General features: G+C 40.9%; 1 protein-coding gene across 2 annotated transcripts in view; it reads left to right on the top strand.

The window, feature by feature from the left end:
- Positions 1–14645, top strand: part of SIRT3 (sirtuin 3) — a 714236-nt gene that overhangs the window by 90120 nt on the left and 609471 nt on the right. For both annotated transcript variants that reach the window (XM_044082822.1, XM_044082821.1), the window contains exon 3: positions 10489–10677. In XM_044082822.1, the coding sequence (XP_043938757.1) occupies positions 10489–10677 (189 nt within the window). The remainder of the gene's footprint in view (positions 1–10488; positions 10678–14645) is intronic.

Below are 14645 nucleotides of genomic sequence, written 5' to 3'. Positions count from 1 at the left end.
TGAGGTTTCCATAATTTAATAATGAAGTTACAGCCTTTCCATTTCACTGTATTACATTATCAGTTTGGTTACAGACTTAAAATAATTTATTTATTAGTAACATAGGTTCACTTCAGGCAGGAAATTAAAGTCAGGGCAGCAAGCAATGTTGTTAGTTTACATATTTTAAAGCTGCAGATGTTATTTTAAGAACCTAATGCTGTTTTTTTTGTACTTTTCAAATACTGCAACAGAAAGACACTCTGTCGATTCTGAATTTCTGAATAATAATTTTATTTGGCATTCCAGAATGCATGTTTTTCAATACAGTCAGGAATAATTATTAGATCTGCCACCCAGACTTACACCAGTGATAGATTAGGCGGAATTGTAAGGTCTAATTGTATGAGTAATCCAGGAAAAGATGTTTGGGTGACTTTTCCAATATACCAGCAGTGACTTGGGACAACATATAAAGTAGGGCTAATTTTGATTTTGCAGATGTTCATCGTGTTTCACTGTTGCGGTCATTACAATTGGGTTATCCTGCTGGCAGGCTACCTGCAGTCGGCCTGAATTCCAAAGTCTAGTTCCGGCATCGGTTGCTGTCGCCTCCTCCCTGACGTCAGTGCGCCGACGCCATTTTTTTTCAGTCTTTCTTGCTGCGCTGTGCCCGAAGCAAAAGCAGTTCACAAGTGCCGGTCGGCCGACTCCTGAGATTTTCAAGTTTGAATTTCAGATCCGAAGTCTTCATTAAAAGGTAAGTACCCCGTTGGGGAAACTTTTTTCTTGCTCCAGACCGATGTCAGAAAAAGTTAATAATTGTATTTCTTGTGGGAAGCAAATACCTCATAAGGATTTTCATTCTTACTGCATTCCTTGCCTAGGCCCTGACCATGACATTGCTAGTTGTCGGTTTTGTGCTAGATTTAACCAACGCACTGTTAAGCGTCAGTACGATTTTGCATTTCATTACTTAGGCAGAAGATTTAATTATATAATGCTGTCGGAACAGCCGACTACCGGAGTTTACAAAAAACACAAAGAAAAAGAAAAGGACAGGCATCTGAGGTCCAAAACCGACGACGAGGCTTCTTCTAGGCCAGTCGTCGGTTCACCGGTTCTCAGTGAGGCGCTTTCGCAGCCCCTGACGACCACTACTTTAGAGCCGCAGGCTGATACTGACTCCCACATAGAGTCAACCAGGCCTACAGAAACTCAAGGTATTGGACCTTTGGAAACCATTCCCTCAGATGGGTCCAGAGCCACTGAGCAGGCATCGGCTTCTGAGGGCGTTTTCAGGCCTACACAATTATATGTTAAAACGACTTCAGCTTCAAAGGCAAAGACTAAAGCAGCTTTAAAGACAAAGAAACAAGTACAACAGCCCCATGGACAGGCCTCCATGCCTAAAAAAACAGATGCTCAAAATGGCCGAAGACCTCATTACTTCGATAAGGGGTTCTCATCCCCCTCCTGACAAGAGGCCTAGACAAGAGATAGAATATGAATCTTCAGATCAGGTTTCCATTTCATCTGATTCCTCTTCTGATCAGGAATACTGTCTTCCTCCTTATGAGGATTCTGATGCTGAAGAATCTATCCCCTCAGCTTCTCCTCCTGAGGATTATTCTTTTGGGGAAACACTGCATACCATGAGGGAGCATTTCCACTGGGAGAGCCAAGATTATTCAGAATCTAAGAAAAGGCTCAGAGACTTTCTTTTACTGCCTCAGCACAGGCCCCTTGCTATTCTACCAGTGCTACACATTGTAGATGATGTATTTTCAGAGTCCAGTCTGACTCCTGACACCTTACCTCCAGCTCCTGTTAAGCCAGACAGATACTACAGGGTTCCAGACTCCCACAAATTTCTTTTTAAAAACCCTCCTGCTGATCCAGAAACTATCTCTCAGGGTCCCAAGGGGGTCAAGGCTTCCACTGCAAAAAACCCTACCCCCTCTGACAGAGATTCCAGGGCACTGGACAGATGGGGAAAAAAGGTTTACACTTCTGCTACCTTGGCTGTAAGGGCTTTAAATTGTCAGTTTCATATGCTTAAATATCAGCAGTACATTATGTCACTGCTTAAACAGAAAATGTTGACAAATTCTGAATGTGCAGCAAATAAAGAAATGCAGGATTTATTGCATGCAGCTGAACAAGTTGGAAAGCATACTTTACAATGTGGTTTTGATTCTTTGGAGGCCTCCTGCAGGGCCGCTGTTACGGGTTCTGTCATTCGGAGGCATGCTTGGTTAAAGGAACAGAATCTGCCTGATCATGTTAAAGCAAAATTATTAATTGCTCCATTACAGCATGATACCTTGTTTGGTGTTAAAGCAGAAGAGGTGTTGAAGAAAATGGAGGGCAAAGCCAAATCTATGCAAACAGTCAATAATTTCTTATAGGTACAGCCTCCAAGATTTAGCAGACACTGGCATACAAAGAATTGGTCCTTTCCAGTGTCAGACAGACCACAAAGAGGCAGATCCCAGCCCCAAGGCTCATACAGGTCTAAACAATGGGGTGCTTCTACCTCCAAAAGCGGAGAAGACAAGTCACAGCCATGCAGAACGCAGTCCCAATGACTTCCCCCTGCTAGCGCCAAGCACTTATCTTCTGGCAGCTCCTTTAGGGGGAAAACTAGCACTTTTTTCTCAAATCTGGCACCTAATCACCCAGGACAAATGGGTCTTGAACATAGTGTCAGAAGGTTACAGGTTCCACTTTCACACCCTGCCAAGGGCAAGCGGTATGCCAGACCTGCCAAAAAATCAATGAGCAGAGGCACAAAAGCAAGTTGCATCCCTCATGGACATGAGGGCCATTCAGCAAGTACCACAGCAAGAACAGGGGCAAGGATTTTACTCAAGACTTTTCTTGGTGCTCAGAAAGGACAAAGTCTGGAGGCCAATACTGGACCTATCTATTCTAAACACATACCTGGATATTCCAGAATTCAAAATGTTGACTCTGCAGCAGCTTCTGACCATGCTGGGCAAGAAGGCTTGGCTTGTAACTTTAGACCTAAAAGAGGCATACCTGCATGTCCCAATCAGACAGTCATGCAGAAGATACCTCAGATTCATAGCTGGCTCAATGCACTACCAATTCTCTGCACTGCCCTTTGGCTTATCTACTGCGCCCAGGGTCTTCACAAAATACCTGGCACCAGTAATTGCATTTTGCAGACAAAGAGGAATGCAAATATATCCTTACTTGGACGACTGCCTTATTCAAGCAGAGAACAAGGACATACTACTACAGCATCTGGCGTTTGTAAAAAGATTGCTAACATGCCTAGGGTACACAGTAAACGAAAAGAAATCAAAACTTGTACCCTCTCAAGAGATAATATTCCTGGGTGCAAGCTTAAATACATCTGCCCAGATGGCTTATCTCACGCCAGACAAACAAAGGCAACTGACTACTTATTTCAAAATGTTGGCAACAAACACCCAGTTAACTGCAAGAAAAATTCTGCAGGCTTTGGGCTTTATGGCATCTTGCATTCTGCTAGTTCCATATGCAAGACTGCATATGAGGAAACTACAATGGTATCTAAAAAGTGTTTGGACTCAACATTGCCACAGCTTGGAAACAATAATTGTACTCATTCCCTGCCTGCAACAGGAGTTTCGATGGTGGGCAAAGGCCTGTCACCACAACAAGGGGCAGCCATTCACCATAACCCCAGCCAGGCAGACATTGACAACAGATGCATCAGATTATGCCTAGGGGGCCCACATGGCAGGAAGATGTATTCAGGGCTCATGGTCCGCAATCCAAATGCATCTACATATCAATCAAAAAGAGATGCTAGCTGTTAAAAATGCCCTGACAGCCTTCAAGGATCTACTTCATCCAGGACAACTACTGATAAAGTTGGACAATACTGCAGTCATGTGGTTCATAAACAAGCAGGGAGGCACACATTCCTATCCCCTTTGCAGACTAGCCATAACTTTGTGGGGCACAGCATTGACTTACCAAGTACATCTGCAAGCACAATTCCTGCCAGGAAAGATAAATAGTCTGGCAGATGAACTAAGCAGAAACCTCATGGATCCCCACGAGTGGAAATTGGATCCACAAGTCTTCAACATGATAACAAGGAATTGAGGATGCCCGGACATAGATCTGTTTGCCTCCCCTCACAACTGCCAACTACAGAGATTCTGCACAAGGACTTATCACAAGCAAGCATGGAAAGAGGATGCTCTATCTTTCAGCTGGAAAAACTTAACAGTATATGCCTTTCCCCCACTGCCTCTCCTCCCCAAGGTACTCCTAAAGGTCAGACAGGAGAAGCCAAAAATGATACTGATTGCCCCAGACTGGCCCCGCCAGCACTGGTATCCAATCCTAAGGAACTTGACTCAATGCCCAGCATGGGCATTACCTCAAATTCCTCACTTACTGACTCAACAAAACAATCAGATCCTGCACAGCCAACTCAGGACCTTAAATCTGGCAGCATGGCGGATAATGTAGCTTTTCAAAACACACCTCTCTCTAAAGCGGTGATGGATGTTGTCTTGGAGGCCCAGTACCAGAAAATCTTATGCAGAAAAATGGAAGAGATTCTGTGCTTGGAACCAGGCACAAGGAATTGACATGATTGTACCAAATATGCCTCGGATTTTGAAATACTTAACTGAGATGCTGGACAAAGGCCTATCCTTTTCATCAATTAAGATTCATGCCTCTGCCATTTCAGCTCATTACAATACAGAGACACCTATTTTTTCTCATTCTTTATTAAGGCAGTACCTCAGAGGAGCCAAAAACTTACTGCCTCCAAGGAGATCACCAATACCTGCATGGGCATCATTTATGTCTTGGAAAAACTCACTCTGCCTCCTTTTGAGCCAGCTGCTACAGCTGATATAAAATTTTTATCATGGAAAACAGCTCTGCTCCTAGCAATAACCTCTGCAAGATGAGTCTCGGAGCTACAGGCACTCATGGCTGTGGAACCTTTTATCATTTTCCATCCAGATGAGGTTTCTCTAAGGACAAACCCCACGTTTATGCCTAAGGTACTGTCCAGTGTGGCCCTCAACCAAACTATTAATTTGCCTACCTTTTATCCAAACCCACAGAATAAGGGTGAGAAACTTCTGCATTCTTTGGACATGCACACACAGCTGCACTTCTACTTGGACAGAACCAAAGCTTTCAGAAAGACTGAGCAATTACTGGTAGCATATGCTGCAGGATCACAAGGAAAGGCTATCTCAAAGCAGAATATTTCAACGTGGATAGGTCACTGCATTCGTTTATGCTATTCTCAACATGGCAAATCAGTGCCTAAGGGCATTAGGCCACATTCAACCAGAGCAGCAGCCACTTCAGCAGCCTTCCTCAGCGGAGTGCCAACCAAAGACATTTTAGAGGCTGCAACCTGGAGTTCAGTGCACACTTTTACAAAGCACTACCACTTACCACTCTACTCCAAATCCAGGGCAGGCTTTGCCACTGCAGTACTGCAGGGCCTCATAGCCACTCCTAATTCTATTTAGTTCCAGCCTCCCAACCTTAGCTTTGGGATTCAACCCAATTGTAATGACTGCAACAGTGAAACATGATGAACATAGTACAGTTGTGTACCTTCCATAAATGTAGATGTTCGAGTGTATTCAATGTTGTAGTCCAGGTTACCCTCCCACAATCCCCCTTATCTTTGCTGGACCTTATCTGTACTTCTCTAGTCTATACAACCTATGTGGTGTATTTGCTTGTAGATGAAGGAAACTTGTTACTTGGTACATGCATGCTTTATTGACATTTTTTTAGCCTACCCTTTTGGGGGCACCTGACAGCTGGGGCAAGAAAAACTGAAGAAAATGGCATCGGCTGCATCTTTTATACACCTGGCGCACTGACGTCAGGGAGGAGGCAACAGCAACCGATGCAGGACCTAGACTTTGAATTCAGGCCGACTGCGGGTAGCCTGCCAGCAGGATAACCCAATTGTAATGACTGCAATAGTGAAAACACTCGAACATCTACATTTATGGTAGGTACACAACTGTACTTTTCTGTTTAGCCTATACATGTTTCAAGAAGACAGAAGACTACAACAGTCAGAAGTGAAGATTTTTTTTTCAGTGTTCTTTAAATATGAATGAAACGTTGTTCACTACTTAAATTATTCAGCAATATTCTAATTTAAATTTATGTTAATGCGTTTCAGTTCTCCAAAGAAAAGTCATTTTCAAGTTATGTTTGTAGACAGTTGTTTAACAGTATCAGATTTCAACTTATGCTTTTTTCTGCGTTCAGATAATACTGGCAGAAAAAGGTATTCCTTCAGTAATAGTTTAGTTAATTTCCAGAATATAACATTCATACACAGTTATTTCAAATGTTAATATAAATGTGCATCAATTTAGTGTAAATTTCAGTCAAGTTTCAGAATATGACAGTCATACTCAGTTACTTTAAATGCTCAGTATAATGCACTTTAGTCTGATTTCAGAATATAATATTCATACTTATATTTCTAACAGCATTACCATACACTTTACAACATGTACAAATAGTATGCATATATAATTAAAACAGACTGCATAATTGCATCATACCTCATATAATTCAGTCATTAGTTTTAAGGGTAAAGTGGCAGAATTATTTGTAACAGGGTTATTGAGATAAGTTATCTAAAGAATAAGTAGTAACAGTTATTTAATATATTCAAGGCATGACTGGTCAGGCTTAATTTGTTAATTTCTTACAGAATACAGTGCACATTACATAATGATTATTGCACATTAGACAAAATTAAAAAGACGTTGACAGGGTATGCAAATGTATATATCTGAAATGCAAAAAGCATAGGTTTTAGTAAATGTACTCACCACATCGATATTTACAGAATATTTGAAACACATGTTTAAAAATAATACCTTCATTATAGCATATAAAAATTAAAAAAGTAAATGTACAGGATTATTGGTAAACACTTTAACAAATCTAGCTGAGGATTTACAGAAACAAGTTAATATAGTATATGGTAATTATGCTTCAAGATACATATATTACAGGTATAAAAAGGGAGCTTATAAATAACTACTTAAAATATTTAATACTACTTATAACACATGTTAAAGAATTGCCCACTTATAATTAAATCATAAAGTTAAGAGACTTCAAAAGATTTGAAGATAATTAACAGACCATAATGCTCAAGTAACACCAACTGGTCATATTAGTTCTAATAATCATTACAGTATCCTTTGCAGACTATATTAATAAATGTATAAAGTAATTACAGAAGTAAACCCCAGTTCGGTAATTTCAGAGGCAATGTTATATTTTAAGATAAATATAGTTAGTAAAATAGGCCTGAAAATGTAAGGTCAGGCCTGTGTCTTCATTTTATATTTCCTATTTTAAAGTCGCTACAAAAGCTGAACCCTGTTTAGGGGTCTTGGGGTGAATTGTAAGATTATGTTTCACTTAAATGTAGTGTATTAGACATAAATACAGTGTTCTCTTTGCATAGGCCAAGAAATGCAGCCATGTCAAAGCAGACCTATTTTGTCATTTTATATTTTACATTTTACTTGCAGCTTCAATAGAAAGGAATGTTTCATTACAAATGAATAACCTTCAGTCAAGAATACTGATAAGAATAAAATGTGCTAACAGACTGTGCAGTACATTAAGTACAAACAGATCTTGTTTAGATGGTTTGAGGCTTGAGAACCAAGGTTAAAGAGGCGTGTAGAACTTGTACGGAATTTACAGGGTTTTGTTATTAAGAGAGAGATACTTCAGACACTGAAGTAAGTTAGTTTGGATTGATACGCATAAAGTTATTGCAGTGTAGTCCACAGAAGTTTGGCTGCGACAGTCAAGAGTGAGTGCAGAAGTCAGATCAAATATCCAGTATTCCAGAATATTAATTATATTATTCAGGAGGAAATGAATATTCTGAGCATAATGATTGCAGAATCTATGGACATTATAATTCAGTCTGTTTCACTTTATCAGCACTGTTATCAGAGACAGCAAGTTTTGAGTTGGATATTGTTGACATCTAACTCCACTGTACATATTAAAACATTCTTAACCAAATTTCACTGTATGCAGACTTTTACTCTGAAAGGTACAAGATGATTTGGCACATAAAGGGGAGACTAATACCTATTTAGCACAGTTCAGTTTCTTACAAAAACCCTTCAGGAAGGCTTGAAAGGCTTTTTATTTCCTACACAGGGACAAAGAAGGTACAGACTGTTTCTAAGCAAACCATTGATCATGGGTTATCCTCTAGTATTGTTTTTATTACACCCGATGTGATGATGTGAGATATTGCCATCTGTGCCAGGGAGAATATGGCAGTAGATATGTAACATGTGCCAGCGTGGTTGGCTGAAGTTTTATAGATAATTTTGTGTCATTTGACTATCACACTGACCTGTACAGATGCCTGTGTTAAAAATGTATCAACAGTGTTATTATAACCGATGACATGTATATGTTTAAACAAAGAATTCTGGAAGGTCAAGAGTAGAAGTTTTTGAAATTGTTCTATAGCTTTCAGACACTGCAAAAGATCTTAGCAAAGCTCTGAGTGTGTATTGTACCAGAGTCAGGTGATCAAATGTGATGTCATTCTATAACCAGCACTGAAAGGAACTTGTGTAGCAGTTTGTTTTGTTTTCTTTATAAACTGATATAAAAGATATATGACATTTATCACAGTTCAGATCAGTTAGTTAGAAGCTCATCACCTTGCCTTGTGGAAGTAAGCATCTCAGCATCTAGTCTTGCCTTCCTGTATAAGCATCTCAGCATCTAGTCTTGCCTTCCTGTATTAATTAAGTTAGCTAGGGAGCAGTTGTTCTTTAGCCAGTCAGGAAATACAGTGAGATTAATTAAGTGTATTTCTGCATCTGTTTGAATCAGTCCAGCTGTGTCTTTATTCTCCTGTGATTGTACTTAGATATTTAATATTCTCATGTTTTCCATTTTATTATTTGTTATGTTATACCTTTCATTGTGGCTGGTCTTTTAGAGATTACTTTTAACATCTGGAGAGCACTTCTACTTATTTTAGTGATGCTTTGGACACTCAAAAACCTTTCTGCTTTGGTTACACCCTACCATTTATATTAGTATTGATTTTACTCAATAGAATTGTAAGAGCATTAGAATAGTTGACTGGTGGCAGCATGGGTACCTTATAGTCTAGGCAGAAGGGTTGCTGGTAGTAAATCTATGCCAACCTTTCCCAGAAGTGTGTGTGTGTGTGTGTGTGTGTGTGTGTGTGTGTGTGTGTGTGTGTGTGTGTGTAAATCAAATACCCAGGTGTGGGTGTGTCAGCTATTTGGAACTGGGATACAGTGCTCCAAAGTGAGTCTTGTTTGAATTCTGAAGAGAGAGTGTTCAGTCCCAGGTCTGGAGTGTGTTCCATGTATGCTCTTGGGGGAAATTGTGCTTGATGCAGAGAACTACATCTTAAAATACTGTGTAAATCTATTTCTGTTTTTAGTCACCATCTCTCACCAGTGTCTGTAGTGAGGATTGAGGCTCCCTGTTTACTGGCCCAGAACAGAGAGGCCGTCAAACCCCCCATGGCAAGACAAATCCAGGCAAAGTAAAGACACATTCCACCAGGCTGTTTTCCTCTTCAGTGGCATATTGGAAAGGAGTGGACTGTAGATGTATTCTAGAGGCAACAACTTGTTCCTCAGTCTGTACCTGTATGAAATGCTACAAGATGGATGCCTTTTCTAGTTCCAGAGCAGGCTTCCCTAGGACCATTATCTAGGAGCACCTGGACCTTTATCCTTCCTCCTCCCAGGCTGGGTGCTCTTTGTGAATGTACCAGAGTGCCCGTAATACAGTGTGTTTGTTGAATGTAGTAGAGTTGCACAAGTCCTGCTTAACTGTAGCAATAGATATTTGTAGGACATGCTGCCTTACTTACAGTACCCACCCACCAGTCCCCTTTTTTGGATGCACATAGTTTTGTGTTGGACTGCCATTGAACTCTGCTAAGCGTCCTTTATTGGGGGTGGTCTTAGTTGGAACAGTAAGTGTTAGCAAAGCTTACGTTGTCATCTTCTGTCTCCCTTCTGGACCCTAGAAAACTATGAGTCTGTAAGGCAGTCCTTGTACTGTTAGGTGATTGGCCCATCACACCCACAGACAGGCAGTGGGAGGGACTCCGAGCTTTTGAAGAAGGGTAGCGGGGCACTACTACCAAAATGCCAGTAAGGCAGAATGTTGTATGAACATCTACTGTTGCAGGTAAGTAGGACTTATGCAACTGTACTTTACCCATGGATCTGCTACTTTCTTACTTCATAGCACATACTATGCTTTATGGTCTGCTGCTAAGAAAATAGTAAAATTTTAGATATATTTGGTATTTTTGTAGCTGTATTGTAAGAAGGTATATTAATCACTTGATTATATAAAAGGTTTTTTGCTGTAACATTATCATTAGTAGTTTGTATTTTTGACAGGCTTTTTTATCATTAATATTAGAAACCAACATGCCAGGCACTTTTCAGTCTCCTCTTCAGCTCTCATATCTTTTGGAAAGGCTGGAGGCAGCAGAGAGAAGCATGTCTCACTTCAGGATGTAGCAGAATTAGTGAAGAATAAGCAATGCACCCGTATAGTGGTGATGGCTGGTGCAGGAATTAGTACGCCCAGTGGAATTCCAGACTTCAGGTAATAATGTCAGTTAATTTATTGTCTTTTTTTCATTATGGAAATAATAATACTAATATAATAATAAAAAAAATGATGGTGATGGTTGTAATAGTTTTGCTAAGTTTTTCAATATAGTTGTCTCTTAACCTCAGTAATAGTAAATTACTACCTGTCTAGAAAAAGTAGTCTGTGTTGCTCTGAAATTATGAAAAAAGGTATGAATAATGCAGAACAGAGATTCCCTGCCAGGGTGCCGTGGCAACAAAAGCAAAAAATTAAAGCAGTTTTTTTTTTGTTTTTAATTTTTTTATTGCTGAGTACTTAAATGAAACAACCATTGAACATTCACTGAAAGCAGTCTTTGTGATGTTACAACATGATAAATTGCAAGATTGACCTTACATGTTGAGATCAAACACAAGTGCTTCTTACTGCAGCATAAAATAATTACTGCTTCCAGAGGTGATCTTTGTAGTGGCTGATATAGAGAACAGAGATGAATATGGGTGGTACCTAGCTGCAGATCTGAACATGAAAAAGTCATCATCATCAACCCACTTTTCCCCATTTTCTATGTAGTGTCAGGGTATCTTGTCAACTGTCACCCTGTCTCTTTCTCGATTCAATGCCACTATCCTACCTTCTTCGACATTCATGCCTAACTGCCGCAGGTCTTTTCTCACTCAGTCCATCCATCTCTTTGCTGGACACCCTCATTTCCTCATGCCTTCTTCCTGTCCGTCTCAAATCTTCTTTTTCCAGATTATCTTCTAATTTTTTGCACGTGTCCAAACCACTGTAATCTGTTATCTTTGACTTTCTCTGCACTAGGAGCTACTCTGGCTTTTGCTCTGATATGGTTATTTCTTCATTTGTCACACATTATTCATTCTATCACCTGTCTCACTCATGTCATCTCCATCACCTCTAGCTTCTTCGTGTGCTCTGTCTTTACTGCCCAGATCTCTGTACCATATAGTAGTACTGGTTACAACACTGTTACTTTACCTTACTTTTCAGCTTCTTTGGCATTCCTCTGTCATACATTAACCCTGGCAGTCTGTGCCAGTTAGTTGCAGCCCCTTTGATTCTAGCTTTGACCTCCTCATTTAGATTTCCCTTCTCCTCAACCAACTTCCCCAGTTACTTGAAGTTGTTAAGTTGCTCCACTATTTTTCCTTCTGTGTCAGTGTTTAGTTTCTTCTGATTTTCCCCATTTGCTGCCATTACAGCTTTACTCAATTTCTTCCCATGTACCTTCACGTTTGCATTCCATTCCCCTATCCTTTGCTGAAGTTCTTGCTCATTGTATGCAATGCCATGTCATCTGCATAGCGCAACTTTGGGAATATAGAATAGTGAGAGGAAGGAGGGAGGGAGAAGGAAGAGGCGGAGAAAGGGAAGGAAAATGGTGAGTCACATTCAGCCTGGAGAAAAGCAAGTGCAAAGTCTGGTATTGAGAAGATATTCTTTTAAGGGGTGCTTGTAGATATGATTACTAGGATGCACACCCAGTCCCACTGGGAACCCCTCTGTGAGACTGAACACTGTTCAAATTTGAGTCATTGGGTCCTTGTACACAGTCTGCACTAACTCTACCATATTTGTGGAACTTCATACCACTGTAGAAGTACCCAAGTCTGCCTTCTTGGGACCTTGTCATATGCTTTCTCCAAGTCCAGGAATGCCTAGTGTGGGATTCTTTCCTCATCTCTAGCTTCTTCTCAGTTGTAAACATCTGGTCAGTTGTGCTGTATCCTGATGCGAGTCCAAACTGCTCATTTCCCATCTTACTTTCAACTACTCTGCGTATTTATCAATCACCCTGTCCAGAACTTTTATGCAGTGTGACTGGAGTTTGATGCATGTGTATGGCCTACAGTTGTGAATGTCCCCTTTGTTCTTTACACTGGCACTAGCAATGTCTTTCAGCTTTTCCTGGTTAGGGGTTGCCACAGTGGCTCACCGGTCCGCAGATTGATCGGCAGTAGTGTTTTTATGGTGTCAAGTTGCCAGCCTGACTCCCAACCTTCAAAGAAGGCACACATACTCACAATGCACCTACCTGCATGTCTTTAAAGATTCACTCGACTGCAGGGCAGACATGCAGACTCTGCACAGAAGGCACTCCAGCCGTGAATTAAACCAGAGAACCTTTTGCTGTGAAGCGACAATGCTAACCGCTGCACCCTGGGATACACTTTTCTTTCCATACTGCTGTGACTACCATGAGAAGCCATTTCTTCCTGTCTCGCACAAAATCTTGATCATATCTGCTGTGACCTCATCTGAGCCTACCTCTTTCCTGACTTCATTTTCCTTAGTGCTGTTCTTACTTCTCCTAGGGTGGGCTCCTCCTCATCTTTCATTTTAGGCTGTACCTGGTGCACTATAGTTTCTGTGGGTTTTCTTCATTCAGAAGCTGCTGGAAGTACTCCTTCCATCTGCCTTGGATGTCCTATGGACTAGTGAGCTTGTTATTGCTGGCATCCCTTATGAAGAGTGTCTGACTATCTTTATCTTTTCTGTCTTTGTGTTGCAACCTGATAGAGTTACTTTGTGCCATGTACTGAATCACTTTCCAGAAGCTTATTGAGTAACTTATCAGAAGCTGGTAGGATGCCTCTAATACTTTGTTCTTTGCTATTGCAAACTGCTGACTTAGTCTGTTAGCCAACCAGCATTCCTTCTTTGCCTGGTCCTTATTTTCTGTCTCCCACTATTTTCTGCACTCGTCTTTTCTTTTAATGACTTCCTGGACTTCTGCATTCTGCCACCATCTTTTTGTATATTCCTTGCTTCCATACCTTGCTCAGCCACATATCTGTTCTGTAGTCCTTTTAAATGCTGTTTTGAAACAGCACCATTCTTCTTCAACATCACTTATTTCCTCTTCTTCCTGAGGTGTTAGAGCCCTAAATAATCTTTGAACTCTTATGCTTTCTCTCCAGTCAATTTCCAAGTATTCACCCTGGTCTCTGTTGACCTTAGAATTGTCCCTGACCACTTCTTTCAGCTAATTGCGGTAAACAGCAATTTATATTGTGGGCTGCCTGATTCACTGAGGACAACTTTACAGTCACTAATTCTACCTCAATGCCCCTTTTCTTACTAGGTGGAAGGCTACCTGAGTTGCATATTGGTCACTCTTGTATGTGATCTTATGACTGCCTGTTGCTGAATCATGTTTTGGCCACCATTATATGCCAAACAGAAGTCTAAAATAGCCTCTCCTTTATTCCCATTTACCCACCCATGTGGACACAGGCAGTCCTCATATTCTGTTATGTCTGTCCCGATATGTGCATTCAGGTTTTCCATTATCATCAACATCAGCTTATGTTTTCCTGCTTTATCTAGCAGATCCTGCAACTGCTGTCTGAATGCATTCTTTTCCTCACTATTGCAACCATGCTGTATGCATACCATGCCCAGCCTCCTCCTTACCATTATATCATCCACTTCCAATGTGTATCCTGTTAGGGAACCCATACTGAGTATAGCAATCCTGAGTTCATATTTGGCAGGTTGATTGTGTTCAACTTTCACTCAACAGAGCTATCCCAGCTAAGCCAAGCTGGGCAACTGGAGATTTGGCCAGTAGCTTATTGACACAGGGCTGCTGGGCTTTATGGCAGGCTGTTGTCCACTGTTGGTTAGCATGGAGCCAGTATGTCTGGCACTGAGAAAGTTTTCAACACAATCACTACACCTCAAACACCACCCACACCTACACAACACACACCCACATATGTGGAGGTCCTCAACAAAAACATACCCAAACAAAGGAGACCTCGAGGCAAAAACACACACGATCTCTACAGCCCTCCACACCACATATCAGGCATAGTTCACACACCTGTGTCTCACACCTACTAAGGCTTAACCATAAACCTAACATGTTAGTCATAGGAGACTCCATTGTGAGACACACAGATGAGCCTCTCACCAGGCTGGATAAGGAAAAGTCACGGTTAGTTGTCTCC

This window comes from Protopterus annectens, chromosome 9.part0 (genome assembly GCF_019279795.1).
Source record: "Protopterus annectens isolate FY-2018-M chromosome 9.part0, PAN1.0, whole genome shotgun sequence".
NCBI lineage: Eukaryota > Metazoa > Chordata > Ceratodontiformes > Protopteridae > Protopterus > Protopterus annectens.
This window is presented reverse-complemented; position numbering and strand designations above follow the sequence as displayed.